We start from the raw sequence: 21,736 nt of genomic DNA, 5'->3' as shown, positions 1-21,736 counted from the left end.
CACTCTGGTTTAAATAAAATTTCGGCAATTCTGGGACTTCTGGCATAGTAATTGTTACTTTAGGAAGCTGCTGGATCTAGGTGACACCATGTCATGGGCTCAATCCAAGAAATTCGGACCTAGAGAATACCAGGTACTCCCCACCTTCCCTGTCCTCAAGTTGGATTTGTCTTGTCAGTTCCCCCCCAGCCTTGCCCGCCTCTCTCCTTCCTCCCTAGCCTCACTCCCTCACCCAGCTGCTGCAATAGCCTTAAGTTATTGCAGGGTTTTACTATGTAGCACAGGCATGCATGGTGCCTGAGATGTATCATAGATGCTCAGAAAAATGTAATGCAGCTCAGACAGATGCATTTTTGAGCACTTTAAGGAATTAGATTTGATTATAGATTCTGACTATAATCAGAAAGAGGAGGAAAGAAGGAGGAAAGGATCTTTTTCTTAAAAATACTTGCAGAGTTTTAAGTGGTTCCTTTTCTCTTCATACGGTTTCAAATGAAAAGTTTATATAAATTTGTAAAGGTGGAATTGTTTAATCATATTTTAAGTTTATTCTTTGAAAGCTCGTTCGTCCTGATTTTCAGGTATATTTGAACACGTTATTAAGTGTTTTAATTAGACCCGTCAGATGTTGGAAGACTAAAACTTTTGTATCAAAATTTTTCTTACTTGGGTCAAAGACCAACTGAAACAGAACTTTTTTCGTCTTATGTAGCTTTGTTATTCGAAGAATGGTATTCCAAACTATTTCTAGTGTTGTTAAGAATAGTGAAAAATGTACACAAAGGCTAAGTTTGTTCTGTTTCATATATTCTAATTCAAAATAGGTTATTCACACTATCACTTGGCTGTATTTGCTTATAGATAATTTTTATTTTTAAGGAAAGTATTTATAAATGTATTAATTTAGTATGTTGCCATTACATACCATGAAATTACTTTGGGTAGTATTGGAAAGTATTTTGATAATATTAACACTCAATACTATGTATATTTTACTTACTGTCATTTAGGTTAGGGAAGAAATACGGTATTCAAATTTAATATATTCTAGTCTGTGATTGCATAGTTCTTTTCAATATTGCTTCTTTGTATTGTATATTTGTTTTGTATACTTTATGTATTTACTATATTTTATAGTGCAGTTTAACATAGGATTAATGAAATAGTCTGTTTATTTGGTTTTGTTTTTACTAGTTCAGTGTAGTCAAGTAGCCAGCTGTTTTCTGAACTAATCATTTTCTGTGTCTTTGCACCTCTAGAACAAGACTGGTGCAGAGCTGGCATTAAATAATCACTAAATGAAAAATACTCTTGTGACAGTATTTTTGTAGCTCATTTTTTCCTGTCATTTTAGCTTGTATTTAAATGAGTGATCATACTAAATCATGGTCATTCCAAATTTATCTCGTGTTTTTCTGTGTGATAGTCGATTAAGTGATGTTCTAAAGAGAAAACGACTGCCAAAACGAGGGTCAAGAAGGCCGAAGTATTCACCTCCAAGAGATGATGACAAAGTAGACAATCAAGGTAATTTTTTTTTTTTTTTGATAAAACTGTAGGGAGGTAAAGAGAAAGATGGTAGCAGTTAAAGATACGTACGTCATTAAAACTGCTGATAACTTTGAAGTTTCCTGAGTTTCCTTAAGGTATCTGCATTGCCTGAGTTTCCTGAATTCCCAGTGTTACTAGGTCTTTCAGCTGATTAATTAATCTATTAAAAGAGTGAGAATCTTAAAATTCAGTTGGTTTTCATCAGTTATGCTAAAGTAATTTAACCATCATTCTCTTTTCTTTTCAAAGCTAAAAGCCCCACGACTACTCAGTCACCTAAATCTTCTTTCCTGGCAAGCTTGAATCCAAAAACATGGGGAAGGTTAAGTGCACAGTCCAACAGCAACAACATCGAACCAGCGCGAACAGCGGGAGTTAGTGGTCTTGCCAGGGCCGCCTCAAAGGACACCATATCCAATAATAGGTGAGGTGGGGGGCATTCTGTATTACTTCTGTTCTCAGGTTAGAAAAACTTTACATGATTTCAGTCAGTACTTTTATTCCTGTGGAGATAAAACATGGCCCCAGGTCTTTGTGCTTAGAAGCGGCACAGCTCAAGGATGGGGTACAGTCTCAGTTCTTGAACCCTGTGTCTGGCTTTATCCTGCATCCAGTCTTACAGCTGAAAATTCCTTTCAGCCTCTCCAGTTGGGAGTTGTGTATGTTCAAAACCAAACAAGTATGTTTCCCATTGAACCTGTTCCTTTGGTCCCAGACAAGGGAGAACTGCTGTATTTTCTGCACACACGTGCGCACACACACACGCATGCACACATGTGCACACCCGTTCTTTTATGATACCTCCTCTGCCCTTTACAGGGGAACTTAAGGATCTTAGGGTAGAAAACCATTTTTTGGAAACTGAATTCTGTCATCCAAACTTTCACACTAATTTATGGCTTTAAAAAGCATTTTTAAAAAATCCTTGAGGATAGTTTTATTTTGTCTTGGCTCTGGAGTAACATACTAACAAGGATTACTTCCTCTGCAAATAAATTTTTAAAAATCAAATTCCATTGGGAAAGACCACAGGCTCTTTGATTGATTGCTTTGGTTGGTTGGTGGTTCTGAATTTCAGTTAATAAAAATAGCTAAGCAAATGCATTTCTGACGCCATCAGAATTTGTCATTTAAACACAGAGGTTTCAGTTGTCACAGCTTGCTGTGTACTTACAGGCGCATGCCTCTGGCCTACAGTTCTTTAGCTCTCCATGGAGCACAGGTAAAGACAATGCAGAAACTTCAGAAAGCAGTCATGTAAACTTGCTTTCAGGTGACAGTTAGGAAACTGTTGGGTTGTAGAGCCCCAAGAAGTGAGAGCTTTTCCTTTGGTCTTCATGTAATGACCTGAAATGTGCACAGTACCTGTGCATTTCTCTAGGTACATCGTAGCCCATGTTCAAACTGAAACTTAATTGGGTTAATGTGGAATCTGAATTTATTGGTCTATAAGCATAAGCCAAAAAAGATTTTAAATGTAGCAACTATTTGCCTTTGATCAGAAGTTAAATTGAAACTCTGTCTTTGCACACTGAGACTTTAATATCTTTTTCCTTCTTGCAGAGAAAAAATCAAAGGTTGGATTAAAGAGCAGGCGCATAAATTTGTAGAGCGGTATTTCAGCTCTGAGAACATGGACGGAAGCAACCCCGCGCTGAACGTCCTGCAGAGACTGTGCGCTGCAGCCCAGCAGCTTGGCCTCCAGGTACCCGGCCGCCCCTTTTCTCTCTGGCGACTCGTCCTGCTCTTTCTCTCCTTGGCGACTCTAGCTGTCCATGGATTGAGCTATCTGAGATCCACTTTTTAGCCAGACATGTACCTTCAGCACCAACATTTCTTTAACTTGTCCCTTGACTTTTGTGCCTCCTCATTTTATCATTAAATGTGCTAGAAATCTGATCTTTGGCTATCGTTCCTTCACCTCCCACGTTTCTTGACAAATGAAGAGATTTCAGAAATGTCCCTCAAGCACACCTCTTCTCTAGGTCCTCTTCAGCTACAGGTACTCGCGTTGGTAGGGTCCTCCTTAACGCCTTGTCCCCTTTGGCCGGATAGTCAGCGGCGGGAGAGGTTTAATAAGCCTTTTGTGTTTCATCTGGTTCTTAGTCTTTTTACATTTTTTATATACTTTGAGTCATTTGAGTAGTACATGTTTTCCAAAATATTTCCATTTCATTTGGACCTTAAATGTGCTAATTGAAAGCCATACCTTGAACTTTTGTTATAGCTTTTCATTTTGGTATTATAGCTCTTTATTCCTCAATTCATTTTCTCATGCTTTGTCTTTTTTTTTTTTAATGAAACTACATTGGTTGAATATGAAGGTTTTTTATGTTAGTATGGACACTGGTTTTCTGTCATGAAATAAATAACATTTTGTGAATGTATATGTATGTAAGATGATACTTCTCCAGGATTTACCAAGAATGCACTACCTGTCCCTATCTTCTTTTTTAAAGTTGTTAAGAGTATCTGATTGCTTTGGGGGAAATGAGAATTTTGCATTTACTAAGGGCTCTTAAAATCAATATGGAAATAATTTTTCAACTCTTTCAGGTGGATGGTGGAGCTGAGTGCCTTGTAGAAATCCGTAGCATAGTCTCAGAATCAGATGTTTCGTCATTTGAAATCCAGCATAGCGGATTTGTGAAACAACTGTTGCTGTATTTGACATCTAAAAGTGAAAAGGATGCTGTGAGCAGAGAGATCAGATTAAAGAGATTCCTCCATGTCTTTTTTTCTTCTCCAGTAAGTTATCTAACAAAAATGCCTGTGTGTCTTTTAAAAATCAATGTTCGCTAGGGGAAGGGTACGGCTCAAGTGGTAGGATGCATGCCTAGCTTGTACAAGGTGCTGGGTTCAGTTGCTGATGCCTCCTCTAAAAAGAAAATAAATTAGTAAATAAACCTAGTTAACCCCGAAAATCACTGTTCGCTAATGTGTGTATTTTCATCCTACTAGTAATTTCAAGTAGTTTGGTCAAGAAATTGAGGTAAAGCTTTTAACTTGCTTATAATACACAGTTGGATTCCTTGGTTTTTTTATATTAGGTAAATAGTAAAACAACAGAATGGTGATTTAATGAAGGAAGTGCCTATTCTGTTGTCGATGTATCTCGAATCTTTGTTCTTCTTTAAGACAAGCAGGTAATGGTTTCTCACCTGTGAATATATTTTTTTCTTAATATTTGCTTTTAAACATATTGCAGTTTGCAGGGGTTTTTTAGGGGAATACAGTAGACATAATACAACTATAGATACAAGATAGGGTAGACGTACACATTTCTTTTTTGTATGTGAAACACAGTACTAACAATTTCACTGGAGAGCACTTAGTCTCCCTTTATAATGTGGATTATGAGACCAGAAGACACAGAACAGCTTCACTGCTCTCACTGTGACAGCAGGAGGGCAGTCTGGACACTGTCGACTCACCGTCATTCTACTTGTTTACACTAACTTAAGAACTTTCTCAGGATCATCTGTGTAGCAGGGCTAAGGGCAGCTCTCCTGTGTGTTAATGAAATTGTGTCTGCAGGCATTTGAGTACTGCTTGTAGTGTTTTAACTTGTGGGGCTGCCTAAAGCAGAACTGGTTTTTATTTGAGAGTCATTAGGTGTGTAGCAGTATTGGATATAGTTTTATACTGTGCTTACAACTGTGAACAGGTCTGTAATCTCTTATCTGAAACTCCTTGGGGCTGGATGGGTTTTCACGAGTTCTGCCGTATAGTGTGTATACCACATGTCACCTGCTATCCCCAGTGGATTCTGAATAGTACTCCATACACATTAAACAGTTTTTACAGCAAAACATGAATATTTCTACTAAATATAAGTAAATAAAGACTGCAGATGGCCTTGTGTCTGTCTGAGTCAGATTTTGCCACCAAATTAGTTGTGTTTTGAAGCCTTTTGGACTTAGGAATTGGAAATACGGGATTGTGGGCCTGTGCAAAAAGAGTGTCTTTATTGAAACAATTTCTTTTTAAACATTCTTCTAACCAAATCCATCAGAAAAAAGATAAAATAGATCTCTTGTGAAAAATGCCTGTTGAAGTTTCTTGTTGAGTGTTCCATTTTCACGAGGCCTTGCTTAATGTTGGTTTATTTATAACTTCAGCTTCCTGGAGAAGAGCCCATTGGAAGAGTAGAACCAGTGGGTAATGCACCTTTGTTGGCATTAGTTCACAAGATGAACAACTGCCTCAGCCAGATGGAACAATTTCCAGTCAAAGTGCATGACTTTCCCAGTGGGAATGGGACAGGAGGCAGGTAAGGATCACTGCCTAGGTGTGCCCTTGCCAGGGGCCTTTAGGCTTACATTTTGTCGAGGTAAAGTGGCAAGAGGTCTTCTAACATCTTGATCTGCTCGAAGAACCTTCATCTAAAAGGACTAAAGAAATTAAATATTCTGAGAAGTGAATCAAATACTTCTAAAATCACACCCTGCAATTTTAGTTCTTTAAAATCACACCCTGTGTCTTAAATATATTTTGAAAATATAAAGCCTGGTGACTATGTTGGCAAGTTACAATAGGTGTAGTTTTCCTTAAATTGATACACTCTTATATATATAAAGCTTTTACCTGAGAATTTTGTAGACGAATGGATAATAAAATATTTACATTCTGTGCAATAATGTAATTTTATATGTGACGTTTGTATTTTGATGGGTTTTAACAAACAAGTTTTTATTTTGAAATTTTACTGTTTTAATAAAACTTTTTTCTATAATATAGTAGTTTTGTAGGACTCAAGGAGTGCTACAGAAAGAATTCACTAAGTTCATTGTTTTTACAGAATGTTATAAGCTTCTGAAATATTAATGACTAGCCATCTTAAAAATAAAAAATCAGTTTGGTTTTAAAAAAATAAAATCTGGTTGTTTTAAAGACTTCTAATAATTTTGATTGAATTAAAAACAATATGCATTATTGACTAATAAAGTGATTAGTGTGTACTAGGTTTTTTCTGCTTTGAAATTTAATGTAGAGTGATATTTAGTTTTAATTGCTGTGCTATCTTAGAAGCTTTTATGAAATAAGGGGACACTTTCAACTGTGTTTGAGAAAACATGAAGTTTTCCATTTCTGTCTAAATTGGTATAAAATAGCATATTTAAATGTGTATATCAGTATGATGGAATAGTCTTTCCCATTCTCTTATTTGCATGCTTTATGAAACCTTGTAGATAACCTCAGTTTAAACTTCTCTGTATCTTACTCTTGTCAGCCCTTTTCTTGCCAGAAGCAAGCAATTAAATATTACCAGGTCTAGACTTTATAGCTATTAAACTGCTTCATTCAAAAAAATACAGCAAAGTAAAATTTAAAGGTTAGTTTTTAAAGTAATTTTGTAGCTGAAATCTTTGAAAGGAAAAAAGAGTTTATTGTTTGCCTAACTAAATTCTGTTTAAAAACAACGGCAAAATATTGCAGAAGTGAGCGGGCTCTCAAACAGTTCAGAAATTTTTATTCCGGATGAGTAATTCAATTCAGTGGTGAGGTGTTTCTGCTCAGATAGATTCATGGTGGGACAGAGATCCAGTGTTGATTTAATGTTTTCATATTCCTGTGTACACATCCTCTTTTATTCTTGTTTTATCATAACTTTTGCTAAATAACTTGGAATTGCTGGCTTTACTATTTACATAACTGGTAAGTGCCGCTTTGTACCTCAAGAAAATGCAGAATTTGTATTATCTTTTATTTTAATTAATTAATGTATGTTGATTTTGAAAATAATAGAATAACTTTTTTTTCACAAATTATCTTGAGCTTTTCTCTCAACAGAGGATCACAGGCTTTAAAATTTTTCAACACACATCAGTTAAAATGCCAGTTACAAAGACATCCGGACTGTGCAAACGTGAAGCAGTGGAAGGGTGGACCTGTCAAGATTGACCCCCTGGCTTTGGTACAAGCTATTGAGAGATACCTTGTAGTTAGAGGTACTTTCTATATGTGTATTGTGTGTTTATATGTACATTTGGGGTGAAATTGCTGTTAAGGGGTTTTATCTATGTATTTCCCTGTTAATTGCTGCTTCTGTCTAGCATCAGGACACTGTGTTCTTATCATTTATTTTATATGTAGTGTGTAGAAATATGTTAAACTTCTTAGGTATTGACTGTTTACCTGGGTGATGAGCTAATTTATCCTGTTGGACTGTAGTAGAAATGACATTTTGTATCTGACAGTCTTCTTGGATCTTTCTGCTTTGTAGATCAAAGTGTAATATACAAGTTTTTCCAGGAATATGTTAGATCAAAATGGAATATACCAGATTTTTCTAGGAATATGTTAGTTTAACCAGTATATGCAGACTTTTGTTTGCCACATAAAATTGCTAGAAGTTTAACAGAGTTTTTGGGTCCTTAGGGTATGGAAGAGTAAGAGAAGATGATGAAGACAGTGACGATGACGGCTCTGATGAGGAAATAGACGAGTCTCTGGTAAGGTACTATTCCCACCATGTTTTAATGTATAAAGTTCAGGGCCAATAGCTTAAATGGATTTTGTTTTGCTTTGTTTAGGCTGCTCAGTTCTTAAATTCAGGCAACGTAAGACACAGGCTGCAGTTTTACATTGGAGAACATTTGCTGCCGTATAACATGACCGTGTACCAGGCAGTGCGGCAGTTCAGTATCCAGGCCGAAGATGAGAGGGAGTCCACTGATGATGAGAGCAATCCTCTAGGAAGGGCTGGTATCTGGACAAAAACGCATACAATATGGCAAGTCTGAAAATGATTTTGTTTGGTTTTTCATCAGAATTGATACTGTTTGTGTGTTTTGGAATTCCTGTTACTCACTGGCTTGCATCAGGAGTGCATAGAGGAGACCCTAAATCCTATGTTTTACTATTAAAAACCACTACAAATGTTTCATCGTGTGTGTGTGTGTGTGTGTGTGTGTGTGTAACTTCCTCATTAAGTCTACTTGAAAACATATTTGGGTGATAAGTAATAATTTGCATCTACTTTTCTAGTAGCTTGATTTCAAGTCTTTGAGTAAGACAAAAATGTCTTAAGATAATGTCATAATTTTCCTTTAGGTAATAGGCCAAGTTTGGCATCTCTGAGCCTTCAGAGGCATTTGGGTGCAGCCTCTTGCATTGTTGATGAATGTCTACTACTTATTTAAAGAGAATGATTCTTCTCAGAACCATCCTCTGCCTCCCCAGGAGGGGGCCCCTCCTAGAATGGTGGTCTTTAGGTGGTCTTTTCTAGGAAGCAGCTTCATTGGTAATTCTCCACATCCACAGCCAGGGAGAGATAGGATGGACCTTAGAGAGTTGTTCTGGTAACTCAGTGGTGTCTGTGGCTTGCACTTTGGCCTTGTAGAATAATTTGCAATTTTAAAGTCTACTTTTGGTTTACATACTCTCCTATTATTTTAGGTACAAACCCGTGAGGGAGGATGAAGACAGTAATAAAGATTGTGTTGGTGGTAAAAGAGGAAGAGCCCAAACAGCTCCAACAAAAACATCCCCTAGAAATGCAAAAAAGCATGATGAGTTATGGAATGGTAAGTTGATATGTAAAGAGGAAAACAGATTGCATGGGGCAGTAGTCTTCCTGTCTTCAAGGTTTAAAAGAGTGATTTATATCTAGTAGTAAAATGTTTTAATATAATTTATAAAAAAAATTACTACGAATGTTTGGTTGCTTTTAATTAAGCCCCTGACTTTAATATCTAGAAAATGAAAAATTAAGTATCTGCAAAATTAAATTCGGAAGGAAAATTGGGGAAAACTTATGAAGAATTCATACTTCCATGAAAGCTAAAACAAATTCATTAGTAGAACATATTCACTAAAGAGACTGGTCATTGGCAGATTGGCCCTTAATTTTTATTGTCCCTATAATAGTATGATCTAACAATTATAGGAGTAAAAAGTTTTCCCAGGTAATAACTACAGAAAGTAGTCGTACCCCCTCAAGTGACTTACCTTCTTTTGGAGTATTTCCTTAGTCTAATTTTGCTCATTTCTTCCCCCTCTTTTTTATATGATAGTAACAAAGTCTTACCGTTAGACTGTGTTCCTTGGGGACCACCCCCTTTATTGGGGGTTTCCCAGGATTGGGATGAGATTGGTGGTGATGAGATTTTCCCTGGTCCACAGAAATAAGGGTATTGTAGCAGGTTTGTTTTTGTTTTGTTTTGTTTTTTTGTTTTTTTCATAAAGCTGAGTTTGTTCTATATAAAAGGGTCTTTATTTTGAGATATGTTTCTATGTTTTTGATATTAAAATTTGCCCTCTCTTTTATGCAGTGATAGTGTTGTGATTTTTAATTTCTTTGCTTGGTAAAAGTAAATGACAAAAGTTTCAATCCCTTACTTTTTGTTGTTGTTGTTCTTTTGTGTTTTTAACGCTGTTACTTTATGAAATCTAAAACCAAAGGAATTGCAGATTCTGGCACAGTCTGTCACGTCCTAAGCCTTGGATTAAATAACCAAATCTCTTTGATCAGATGTACAACTGGGGAGTATTTGTCTATCTTATATGGCCATTTTAAGCTGGATATGAAAAATCCAGGAAATTTCTGTAACACGTGAACTTAAATTTCAACATTCTGTCTTTACTCTTTTCTGGCCATTTTTTGTTAGCTGTTTTTCTGCCATAAAGGAGAAATGCAATGGAGTCAGTTTTTCTCCTTTGTAATATGTGGGTATGGGAGGGAAAATGAATTTGTAAGCCTGGATGATTTGTCTGTATGATAAAAAGGAAAAAAAAGATGTTCAAGCTATCAGTACTCTACTAATAAGATACCAGGCGTTAAATCTCAGTAGCACTTGTGATTGCTATTTTAAGCGTGATGAGATGACACTGTCTCCTTTGGCTTCGCCTTTCTAACTTTGATCAACATTTAACTTTGATCTCCTGCCCTCTAGATGGAGTGTGCCCATCAGTATCAAATCCTTTAGAAGTTTACCTCATACCCACACCACCTGAAAATATAACTTTTGAAGACCCGTCATTAGATGTGATTCTTCTTTTAAGAGTTTTACATGCCATCAGTCGATACTGGTATTATTTGTATGATGTAAGTAATGTTGCTTAGTTTTTAATTTTTCCCTGATGTCTTGTTCATTGCATGTAATCTCATAGTTTCTGTCTATTGCTTGACCAACTTCCTGTTGTACTAGAAGCAGAAACAGTGATTCAGCTGAACAGCAGGGATCCTAGCCCAGTGAAGTACAGTATACTCATCAGTGGGAACAACTTTTTTTTCCTGGACCATGTTCTTGGATTAGTTCTCTTGGCAGACTTGTAAAATATTCTCTAGCTATAATTTATAAAAGTAAGCTACAACATGAAAAACTGAATGTGAATTTATTATAGTTAAAAAATCTTAGGTACTTTTAATTAAAAGTTCATTTGTTTTAAGTTAAGATGTATATTAATTAGAACTCCAGTAAAAGTTGAATGCTATCTTCAGTACTTACAGAATGTAGGGAAGAATGAAAGTGTTGGTCTTGTGTGAAACATTAGCTGCTACATCAGTTGGCACCAGAGCTGGTGCCAGTGGTATGTGGGGGGTTAGGGTGTTTCAACCATGCACTGTAAAAATTCCCATTGTGGTGGGAAGGGTGCGGGTCAGTGGTACAGCACGTGCTTAGCATGCACGAGGTCCTGGGTTCAATTTCCAGTACCGCCATTTTTTTTTTAAAATTGCCATTTGGGTTGGAACATACAGTGAGAAGGTGTAGATATGTTGGAAACCAGCGGGTGAAATCTAGGCACTCTGTATACATATTTGGGAATAAAAGAAGAGATAGTGAATAAAATCCTAGTATTTTACTACATAATAGACTTTTTTCCTAACATTTTACAGAATGCAGTGTGCAAGGAGATTATCCCAACTAGTGAATTTATTAACAGTAAGTTGACAGCAAAAGCAAATAGGCAGCTTCAAGACCCTTTAGTCATCATGACAGGAAACATCCCAACATGGCTCACTGAGCTAGGAAAAACCTGGTAAGACCCCCACTTCTGTAATGTTGGCCTTGGGAGAGTTACCACTGTGTTGGTGTTTATTTATTTCTATACAAAAATATAGTCTTTAGTGAACCTATTTAAATATGTTGAGTTAACATTGTCATTTTTGATCATAGCTTGCTTAATAGTGTAGATTTAGCATCCAAACCGACTAGGTGAAGGTGGCGGTTATAGCTCGGTGACAGAGCACATACTTAGCATGCACGAGGTCTTGGGTTCAACCTCCAGTGCCTCCATAAAAAAATAATGAAATGAAATTTATGGAAAGAAAAAGGGATGAAACAGACTAGGTGAGCTGCAGCTGGTCTAGTGCCAGTCTGCTTGATCGTATGTGTGTTTGTATATGAAATAGGAAAAAACACAAGGATATTTGTCTGAGGAGATTCAGTCCTCTGCCGTCATCGGACTGGACTCCAAAGATGGAGCTGGTTGATTCTCTGAGTCCATTTGGGCCCAGCCTTCATCTTCTGAGACTCTAGAACTGTTGAATACAGTGGCCACTAGCCACATGTGGCTATATTTACATTTAGATGAATTAAAATGAAAGAAAATTAGAAATTGAGTTTTTTAGTCACACTACCCACGTGCTCACGTGGCTACCTGAATTGGACAGGATAGATATTGAACGTATGGACCATTACAGGAAATGCTCTTGGTAGCTCTGTGTCAAGAAATACCAAAATCATACGTTAGGAGGCAGCAGGACCTGTGTTACTACAAAGTTCTTTCTTTGAAAATAAGCCTTTTGGCAGTTTTGAGTGACTGACAAGTGCCAGAATGAACTTAGTAAAACCGTTACTTGGGTGTATGTGGAATGGGGTGGTTGGCAACCTGGTAAAGTGGTGATTGTATTTTAAAATTTAGCCTTCACTAGTCGTGTTATACTTACAAAAGGTCTTTGGGCAGATTAAAGATCATCATGTATAGACTTGATTTTAATGGTTGAATTTCACATTTCATAGTGAATGGCTGCTTAATACATTATTACTTGTTTACTAAGAAAGTGAATGCAAGAATTGTGAAAATTCTTCAAAATTAGTTTGAGTAGACCATTTTTATTGGTTATAATTATTATTTTGAATTGTATCAAAAGTTGTTTCTAATATAGGGGTTTTTTTTAATAGTTTCTGATTCTAATTCAGATAATAAATTTATATTGCATCTTTTTACAGCCCATTTTTCTTCCCTTTTGATACCCGGCAAATGCTTTTTTATGTAACTGCATTTGATCGGGACCGAGCAATGCAAAGATTACTTGATACCAACCCAGAAATCAACCAGTCTGATTCTCAAGATAGCAGAGTTGCACCTAGATTGGATAGAAAAAAAGTAAGTTTCTCCCAAAAGTATTTAAAGATAAGTTAAACTGAGGTTTTCAAAATAATAAAACTAGAAATGAGGAGCATCTAATTATCCCTGTTCGTTTAGAGGCTTGTCTTAGTCACAGTCATCTCTTCCCTTATCTTTTATCATCTGTGTTGCTTCTCTTTTTATTACCTGTGTTAGCCGTATTGCCCTGTGAATTTCATGGGCTCTCTTCTTTATCCTCCAGTAAGAGTCCTTTCCCCGCAGTTTCTGTAATGATTTCTACAATTGTTTTTCTGTTGTAGTCTCCATAACTCCAAGAAAGAATCTTCTTTTACTGAGGCTTCCTTCCTTTTCTTTCTAAATTAGAACTCAAAGTATATCTCCCTTTTATAATTGATCCTTTACGCAGTAGGTAGAATTAATCAGACCCACTTCATTCCCTTAACAAAATCCTTGATGTATTTCATGTCTCTAGACCAGTCAGCCCTGGTGCTGCTGACTTCATCTTGTGCTTCTAATCTTGGCTCCACACTGATAGCTTGAAACCACACAGCCCCAGGCCATTTCCATCAGAGACCAGACCTACTCTTCTGACACTGCTCTGCCTTATACTTAGGACTTCTCTGTTCATCTGAGGATTCTTGTTCAAGGCTGTAGTCCTAAAGACTTTATCTCCAAAAGTCTCCCATTAGTAATGACATAAAAAGGGGAAGTGGGAAGAATGAGAAGCAAAACAGAACAAAACAAAAAACATTGTATTTAAAGCCTCCTGTCTTTATTTGTATCATTTGGATTTCATAAACAAGGTGTTGGCAGCATTTGAAAATCTACCAAGATCTTTCTCATCACCACGAATCTCATTAGTAGATGTCTGTAGTAGTGCTTACAGGATCTGTGCAGGTCAGAGCCCGTAGGTTCCAGCTCTCCTGTCACCTCCACACCCATTTCTCCATCATCCGACTATAAACGTACCCAGCGAGATTTCCTGGAGCTGCACCCTGAATTGCATTGATGTTTGACAAGGTTACAAAGGTCTTTTCTTTTCCAACTTGAATTTTCTGAGTTTGCCGTGGGCTCAAGATGATAATTACACTCACATCTAGCTTTTCTTCATATTCACCAGGATGCTGCCGATTTCTGTAACACTACAGCTTCTTCTTAGACCTTTTTCTGAGATGTGCTTTTTTTTAAGAAATAATTTTTAACAATTGAATTGATTTTTTTTTTTTTTTTGCACTGAGAGAAATAATGCCGTCTGTTTATTAAAGTTTCCTCACATGTGTACTTGGACTTTGCAGCGTACTGTGAACAGAGAAGAGCTGCTGAAACAAGCGGAGTCTGTGATGCAGGATCTTGGCAGCTCACGGGCTATGTTGGAAATCCAGTATGAAAACGAGGTGAGCTTCTTAGTCTCTTGACAGTTTTTAGCTTGACTTGTACTCTTGATGTCACTAGAGCTTCTTGGTGCTGTGAAATTCTACAAGACAATTGGGAAATTTATCTCAAAACTTGGAATCTACTCTGTTCTTTATTGAATGATCTGTTCTAAGTTCTCCATCTTTTAAGCTTAAATTGCATAATAAAAGATGGGTTTTTTTCCCCCTACATAAGAGCAAATGTTTGTGTAGTCTTTAGGTTGATAAAGTAAAAGGTTTTAAACATAACTTTCAAAATGTTTAAACTGCATTTTTTAAAAAATGAGATACAACTCACATAATAAATGAACACTCCTAGGATACACAGTCTAAGAGTTGACAGATGTTTGCATCCTGTACTCACTACAACATCGAGATAAAGATCTCATCACCACAAGGAGTCCTTTTAGACCACTTTGCAGTCAGTCCCCAGCCCCTGGCAACCACGGATCTGTTTTCTGTCCCTACAGTTTTGGCTTTTCATGATATCATAATAAATGGAATCATGCAGTACGTAGCCATTTGTGTTCTCTCCTTTCACTGAGTGTAACGCTTCTGAGGTCCATCCAAACCGGTGCGTGTATCAGTTTGTTTCCTTTCACTACTGAGTAATAGTAATGGTCCCTTATGGACTTACTGTCATATGTTTATCTAACCATCAGTCGATTTGCATTTGAGATGTTTCCAGTTTTTTATGCTTAATAATGCTGCTGTGAACATTTGTGTACAAGTCTTTGTGTAGCCATATGTTTTTATTTCTCTTGGGTAAAAAACTTCAGGGTTGAATTGCTAAGTTACTTGGTAAGGTATGTTTTGACTTCATATGAAACACCAAACTGTTTTCCAAAGTAGCTTTCCCATTTTTTTTCCCACCAGTAGCATAGTATGTGAATTTCAGTTGATTCACATGTTCACCAACACCTGGTTACTGTCAGTCTTCTTAACTTTAGTTATTCTGGTAGGTTTATAGTGATATCTGATTGTAATTCTAATTTGCGTTTCTCTGGTGATTAATATCTTTTTATTTCTTACTGCCCTCATGTATCTTCTTTGGAAAAATATCCAAGAATTCTGCCTACTTTTTCACTGAGTTTTGCTTTACCAGAGGTTTTTAGAGTTCTTTATATATTCTGGATACAAGTTCTTTATGAGATAAGTGTTTTGCAAATATTTTTCTATTAGTCTGTAGTTTATGTTTTTATTTCCTTATGAAATATCTTTGAACGAGCAGAAGTTGTTAATTCTGATGAAATCCATTTTATCAGTGTTTTGTGTTTTTTGTTTTTTGTTTTTTTACTGGTTTATGCTTTTTGTATCCCAATAAAATTTCCCTTAACCCATGGTCTCAAAGATTTTTTTCCTATGTGTTTAATAGTTTGAGGTCTTTTACTTTTTGAGGGGTGGGTAATAGGTTTGTTTGTTTATTTTTAGTTTTGGTTTTGATGGAGGTACTGGGGATTGAACCCAGGACCTTGTGCATGCTAGGCACACACTCTACCACTGAGCTATATCCTTCCCCACTCAGGTCTTAATTTAGGCCTATGATCCATTTTGAGTTAATTTTTATGTATAATACAAAGTAAGGATTAACAGTCCCCTCTTACCAAACATAGGCTTTTCAAGTTTTCCAGCACCATTTGTTTGAAAAGACCATGCTTTTTCCTGTTGATGTACCTCAGGTACCTTTGTTGGAAATGATTTGATTATGAATGCTCAGGTTTGTTGGATTTTCTGTTTTTCTTTATTAATCTACACTCTCTTGATTACTGGAGCTTTATAGTTAGTCTTGAAACCAGGTAGTGTGAGTCCTCCAAGTTTGTTTTTTTTTTTCCCCCGAAGTTGTTTCGGTTATTCTCAATCCCCTTGTATTTCCATATAAATTCTAGAATCAGCTTGTCAGTGTCTACAGACAGGATGTTGGTTAGGATTATGTTGAATCTTGATCAGTTTGGGAGAGAATTGATGTTTTACAGTATTGAATCTTCCAGTCCATGCACACAGTGTGGCCTTTCACTAATTTAGGTCTTTAACTTCTCTCAGTGTGCTCCATAACTGAAGTCTGAGGTCTCTCATGTACGTATTTTAATTAAGTTTGTTTCTAAACATTTCATGTCTTTTGATGGTGTTGAAAATAATATTGTTCTTTCTTTTCAATTTCCAGCTGATGTTAGTTGAGAGAAGAAAGTTAGTTTTTGTATACTGACTGTGTTTTCTGTGACCTTGATAAATTTAATTGGTTCTAAAAACTTTTAAATAGATTATGTAGGATTATTGTAGACATGGGGCTTGGGCAACTTTTCTGTAAAGAGCTTTGAGGGCCATCTGGTCTTCATCACAGCTTCTTAGTTCTGCCTTTGACGCTTCAGTGAAAGTGGCCTAGACAATACAAACATGAACAGGCATGGCTGTGTTCCGATGAAACTTCATTTATGGTCGCTGAAACTTGAAGTCATATTCACACATTGTGAGATATTTAGGAATTTTTTCAACCATTTAATAGTATAAAAACTGTTCTTAGCTTATAGACTGTACAAAAACAGGCAGTAGGCCTGAGCTGTAGTTTGCTGATCCATGTTGTAGACAATCATGTCATCTATGAAAGAAGACAGCTTTACTTTTCTTCTGATCTTTTGCGATGCTTTTAAATAGCCAGGCCTGTACACCAAAAGATTCAAATAATAATGATTTTTTTATATATTATGACTCTGAAGTATTGAGTCTCCTGGGAATACTTTCCTTCCTCTTCCTCTTAATTTTTTCTTAAGACAAAACTTAAGTTTTTGGACTTTTGAAACTCTAATGGACATGACATTTCCAAGCATTCCATTATACCAATTATTTGTTTATAATTACTAACAACCCTGCCTCTCAGTTTTCTTATCTATAAAATGTGAGTATATAGTACAACCTCAGAGTCGTGACTGAGTTCGTATTGTGAAGAATTAGAACAGCGTCTGGCTCATGATAAGTACTGTACAGGTTTAGCAGTTTAATCTACAATGCTATCTATAGTTAACCAAGTAATTTTAATCATGACTTTGGTCTTTTACTCATTTTCTTAAGCGCTTTCTCCCCCTTGTTAAGACTTTTGAGAAGGCAACAGCATTCAGTCATCAAATTGAAAAGTTTTAAGTAGCTGTGGACTGGGAAGTATAGAGTGTGCTAGAGGTCTGGGTGATGGCAGAGTTCCTGCACTTGAAGGGTCACAGTGTAGTTGGGGAGGCACAGGACAGAGGTACGGATGGGTGTGGCAAGTGAGTGGTGTAGGTACCAAGTGAATGAGCCTTTCAGACAAGGAGCACTGTCCCAGGAATGTGTGAGGAAGGCCATGAGGAGAAGCAAGCCCTTGAGTTAGGCCTTAGTGAAAAAGAGGAGGAGAGTTAAGGAGCCAAAGAATGTGGCTTAAACAGGATCAGGCTTGGTGGTGAATAGCAGACGGAAGTAAATGCTCTGGAGGTGATGGGAGGGGAGGCAGATGGAATGGAGACTTTGAATTCTGGGATAAGAAATTTGGATCTTTTGAATATACCCTGATCATGCCTATTGCTCAGAGGATGCAGTTCTTACATGTTTACATGCCCAGATTTCTTATTCATAAAACTGTAAGACCTTTGCTCTAGCTAACTTGGTCTGCTTGGATATTTAAACATGATTTTTGTACTCTTTTTTTTTTCCCTCCAACGTATTTTTCTCTTGCCAGGAATGTCTTTTTTCTCTCATCCTTCAAACCTCTGTTCAAAACTACATCTTACATGAATCCTAAGCAGGTTCCAGAATAGCATCACGCTTGATTGTTCCACAGGCCAGGATTGAATTGCTGATACAGAAATCATGATTTTATAATCTTCATTGATGGTTCTTACCTGATAACTCTGGGAAAGATTCCATGAGCTGACTTCATTGGGGAAGAGAGGTCAGGAAGAGTGCTGGCATTACATATGCATAGGGCCTTCGGCTGTAAACCAGATTCAACCATACAAGTTCAGCTGGTGGCCACCAGGAAGGCTTTCAGACTATCTCTAGAAGAGTCCTAATGCAAAATGTCAGAACAAAATGGGCTCCATTCTTGAGTAGAGATCATTGGTAAGCCAGCAAAAAAAACTGAATTAATTTCTGGGCTCAGAAAACCACCTAAGCCCCCCAAGTTTGGGGCTTAAAATGACCCAGCCTCCAGGATGGTACAAGGTTAAGAAGATGGACTGTGGAGCCTGGTCCTGCCACTTAGAGCTGTGTAAAGTTGGGCAAGCTATGTAGACTCCTCAGTGATATCCCAACAAAGGGCATAATAAATGTGCCTCGTGTTGTTAGACTCATTAAATGAGCTAAAATATGTAAACATAGCATAACCTGTTACATGGTGTATGTTAGTATATAAGCACTAGCTTTTGAAAGAAAAAGACTTCCTCTCAAAGTTTTAAGTAAGACAAGTTGTCAGACTTATTTGTTTCTCTGTTTTGTTTGTTTGTTTGTTTGTTTTGTTTTTTTTTCCCCTAGAGCTTTATGCTTTCCCTTTCTGAGGAGGAAGAAGACATTTTCCTCTATCCTTCTAGGTTCTTCTGGCTGGTCTCAGAAATTGACATGAGACAGATTAACAGGAGAAAATGAAACAAAGAGAGACCCAGGAGGTCTGAGTAACTCACCCAAATGGCCAAAGCCCTCATCTTAAATACCATCTTCAGCCACAGACAAGAAGTTGTTGGGGGTAGTGGTTTGAGATTTTAAAGGGAAGGAAGGCAGTTCACAAAGAGTCAGAAAAGCAGGTGTTTGCCTGGCCTAGCAAATATTTGTTTACCAGAGACAATGGGACACAGCGTGGACTCTGATCTCTAGGCCTACTTTTCCCCCACATACCTACCCATACTCTTTGCAGATACCTATGGTGATAGCTCTCTGTTCCAGGAACAAACCCTTTATCTAAGTTCTTTTAGGCAGTGAGAGGATAGGTCAAAGTTTTTTCCTGAGTCTTGGGCCTTGATTGTTTTTAGCTCTAAATAATTCGCATGCCAAAGAGACATTTTAGGGCGTGGATTTTGTATCCCTACATTCCTTTAAAAATAAATGAAGCAATACCAGAGTACTTGTCTTCTTCATGGAGTAGCTGGGGAGAATGAAGTTACCTGAAAAAATGAGGCTGATCTACAAGGCTGCTGACCAGCCCAGTGTAGGGGTCACTTGCCAGAGCTGATATGGCCTGGTCCTTCCACCCTCACAGAGACTTTCTGATGAAAGTGTTTACAGTGGTGCCCATGTCATTTACTATTTTAAGTCAAGTCCATTTTACCTTTGGAAATAACAGTATTTGGATGAAGAAAATAGGCTGTTCTGATCTATGATTTCTATGTAGCCTGGGATTATTGTGCTAAAAGGAGAAAGGATTTACTGGCTTTAAAGCACCATCTGATGGATACCAGGAGTTACTGCAGTCTTGTCTTTTTGCCTCTTTTTTCTGCCTTCCTCCAATGCTTAGGATTCAGTGTAGAAAAAAAATATACAAAGTCCTTACTGTCCTGGAATTTTTCTTTTAGTTTGGAGAGGCCAGAACACACACAGACACAATGTACACACATATGTTAAAATGTATGCTGAAGAAAAATAAAGCAAAATAAGAAGATAGAGCCAGAAAGAGAAAGAAAAATACCACATGATATCACTTATATGTGGAATCTAAAAAAAAAAAAGACAAATGAACTTATTTACAAAACAGAAACAGACTCACAGACATAGAAAGCAAACTTATGGTTACAAGCAGGGGAAGGGAGTGGGAAGAGATAAATTGGGAGTTCAAGATTGGCAGATACTGACTAACATATAAAATAGATTAACAGCAAGTTCATACTGTATAGCACAGGGGACTAGATTCAATTCAAGGCTGTAGTAACTTATGATGATAATATGAAAATGAATATATATATATATGTATATATTCATGTATGACTGAAGCATTATGCTGTACACCAGAAATGGACACAACATTGTAAACTGACTGTACTTCAATAAAATATGTATACATATACAAAAAGAAAAAAGAGCATGATGGGGAGGGGATAGGGCGGCATAAGGTGACATTTGAGCAATAGTCATTACTGTCTAAGGGAAAGACTATCTCTTAAAAGAAAAGAGAAGCAAAAGCCCTGAGGCAGGATTCCAAAGTGGCTGGAGGTAGGAGTCGGGGCTCACATAGCACATGCAGGCTGAGCTAAGGACTTGAGCTTTTGCTTTGAACAAGATGGGAAGCCTTGGGAAGGGGTGGAGGAATGATAGGAACTTGGGTTGTGGAAGGATCACTCACACTGTGAGACTAGGATGTGAGTTGTTGAGAATGCTAGGGCAGAAGACCACTTAGGGGGCTCTAGCATTGGGACCAGATAAGAATGTATCCATGGTAACCAGTTTAGAACATATTTTGAAGGTGGGGCTTACCGTGTTTAACGATGGGTTTTTATGTGGGGCATAAGAAAGAGAAGAGGCGCGGATGGCTCCAAGGTTTGGCTGCAGCATGAGTTGAATGCTGCTTCCAGTTACAGCCGTGAACACCAGCAGAGAGATGGAGGTGGGTCAGGAAATCATCACCAGGTCCAGGCAGGTCTCTGCTTGGAAAGTTACAGTTAACCATTTAGTAAACTACATCTCATCGTGTAAGCTAGTGGGGGTACTTTTTAAAGGTAACTGTGAGAATGGTAAAATAATGCCCATTGTTTGCAAATAATCAGTAAGTGAAATACAGCCTTCTGGACAGGACTAAGCTTATAAACTGTGGTATTAACTTGTCATTAGTTGTATATCTAGTTTATGGTGTGAGCTGATAGGACCTTGATGGAACATGAACTAGGTTGAGATTACTGCCCAGGATCACGTGTCTCATGGAGGAGGGGTTTTATATTCACAGCTGTGCAGTCACCTTTGGAGCTTATTTAAAAATACCGGGCTGTAAACCAGACCTGCCAAGTCAGAATCTTAGGGGCACACTCACCCCACGTGTGTGTGCTGGTCAAGCTCTCGGAGAGCCCAGTGTACCTTGGGTCTTAAGAAGTACTGACACACTCTCTGAAGCCAAGTTAGCCCTGCGGGCGCTGGCGTGGGTTCAGACCTTCCCTTTTCATGTTTTATTCAACAAACCTCTAGCAAATAGTGTGCCCAGGCACTATAAAGGACACAAAGATGAGTTAAGGTTACCCTCAAGTGAAAAATGCAAGCACATAATGAAATTATGGCAGTGTTATGTGATAAGTACTTAAGTAGCCAAAATGTAAGTTCTAAAGGACGGGAGCAAAGGAACTGGGCAGATAAAGAGGCTTCTCAAGAGGAGTGGACATTGAACTGGTTTCAGGTGACAGTTTACCAAAGAGAGAATGGGAAAGGGATCCAGTCCAGATTGTACCTCCTAGTCCCTGAGGGCAAGGTCTGTAGCCATAAGGGTGCTTTTGTCATTACACAGCTTGAAGCGGACAATTAAGGCG

The 21,736-nt window shown here is 37.5% G+C and overlaps 1 protein-coding gene across 17 annotated transcripts in view; it reads left to right on the top strand.

Annotated features, from left to right (window-relative positions):
- Positions 1–21,736, top strand: part of TRIP12 (thyroid hormone receptor interactor 12) — a 135,223-nt gene that overhangs the window by 100,432 nt on the left and 13,055 nt on the right. For 12 of the 17 annotated variants that reach the window (XM_032480425.1, XM_032480437.1, XM_032480434.1 and 9 more), the window contains 13 exons: positions 1,427–1,527; positions 1,801–1,975; positions 3,115–3,256; positions 4,108–4,299; positions 5,673–5,824; positions 7,330–7,502; positions 7,933–8,006; positions 8,088–8,287; positions 8,953–9,080; positions 10,449–10,600; positions 11,393–11,535; positions 12,729–12,885; positions 14,163–14,261. In XM_032480425.1, the coding sequence (XP_032336316.1) occupies positions 1,427–1,527; positions 1,801–1,975; positions 3,115–3,256; positions 4,108–4,299; positions 5,673–5,824; positions 7,330–7,502; positions 7,933–8,006; positions 8,088–8,287; positions 8,953–9,080; positions 10,449–10,600; positions 11,393–11,535; positions 12,729–12,885; positions 14,163–14,261 (1,888 nt within the window). The remainder of the gene's footprint in view (positions 1–1,426; positions 1,528–1,800; positions 1,976–3,114; positions 3,257–4,107; positions 4,300–5,672; positions 5,825–7,329; positions 7,503–7,932; positions 8,007–8,087; positions 8,288–8,952; positions 9,081–10,448; positions 10,601–11,392; positions 11,536–12,728; positions 12,886–14,162; positions 14,262–21,736) is intronic. The other 5 variants (XM_032480436.1, XM_032480435.1, XM_032480432.1 and 2 more) reach the window with 1 other exon arrangement.

This window comes from Camelus ferus, chromosome 5, assembly GCF_009834535.1.
Source record: "Camelus ferus isolate YT-003-E chromosome 5, BCGSAC_Cfer_1.0, whole genome shotgun sequence".
NCBI classification, from domain to species: domain Eukaryota; kingdom Metazoa; phylum Chordata; class Mammalia; order Artiodactyla; family Camelidae; genus Camelus; species Camelus ferus.
This window is presented reverse-complemented; position numbering and strand designations above follow the sequence as displayed.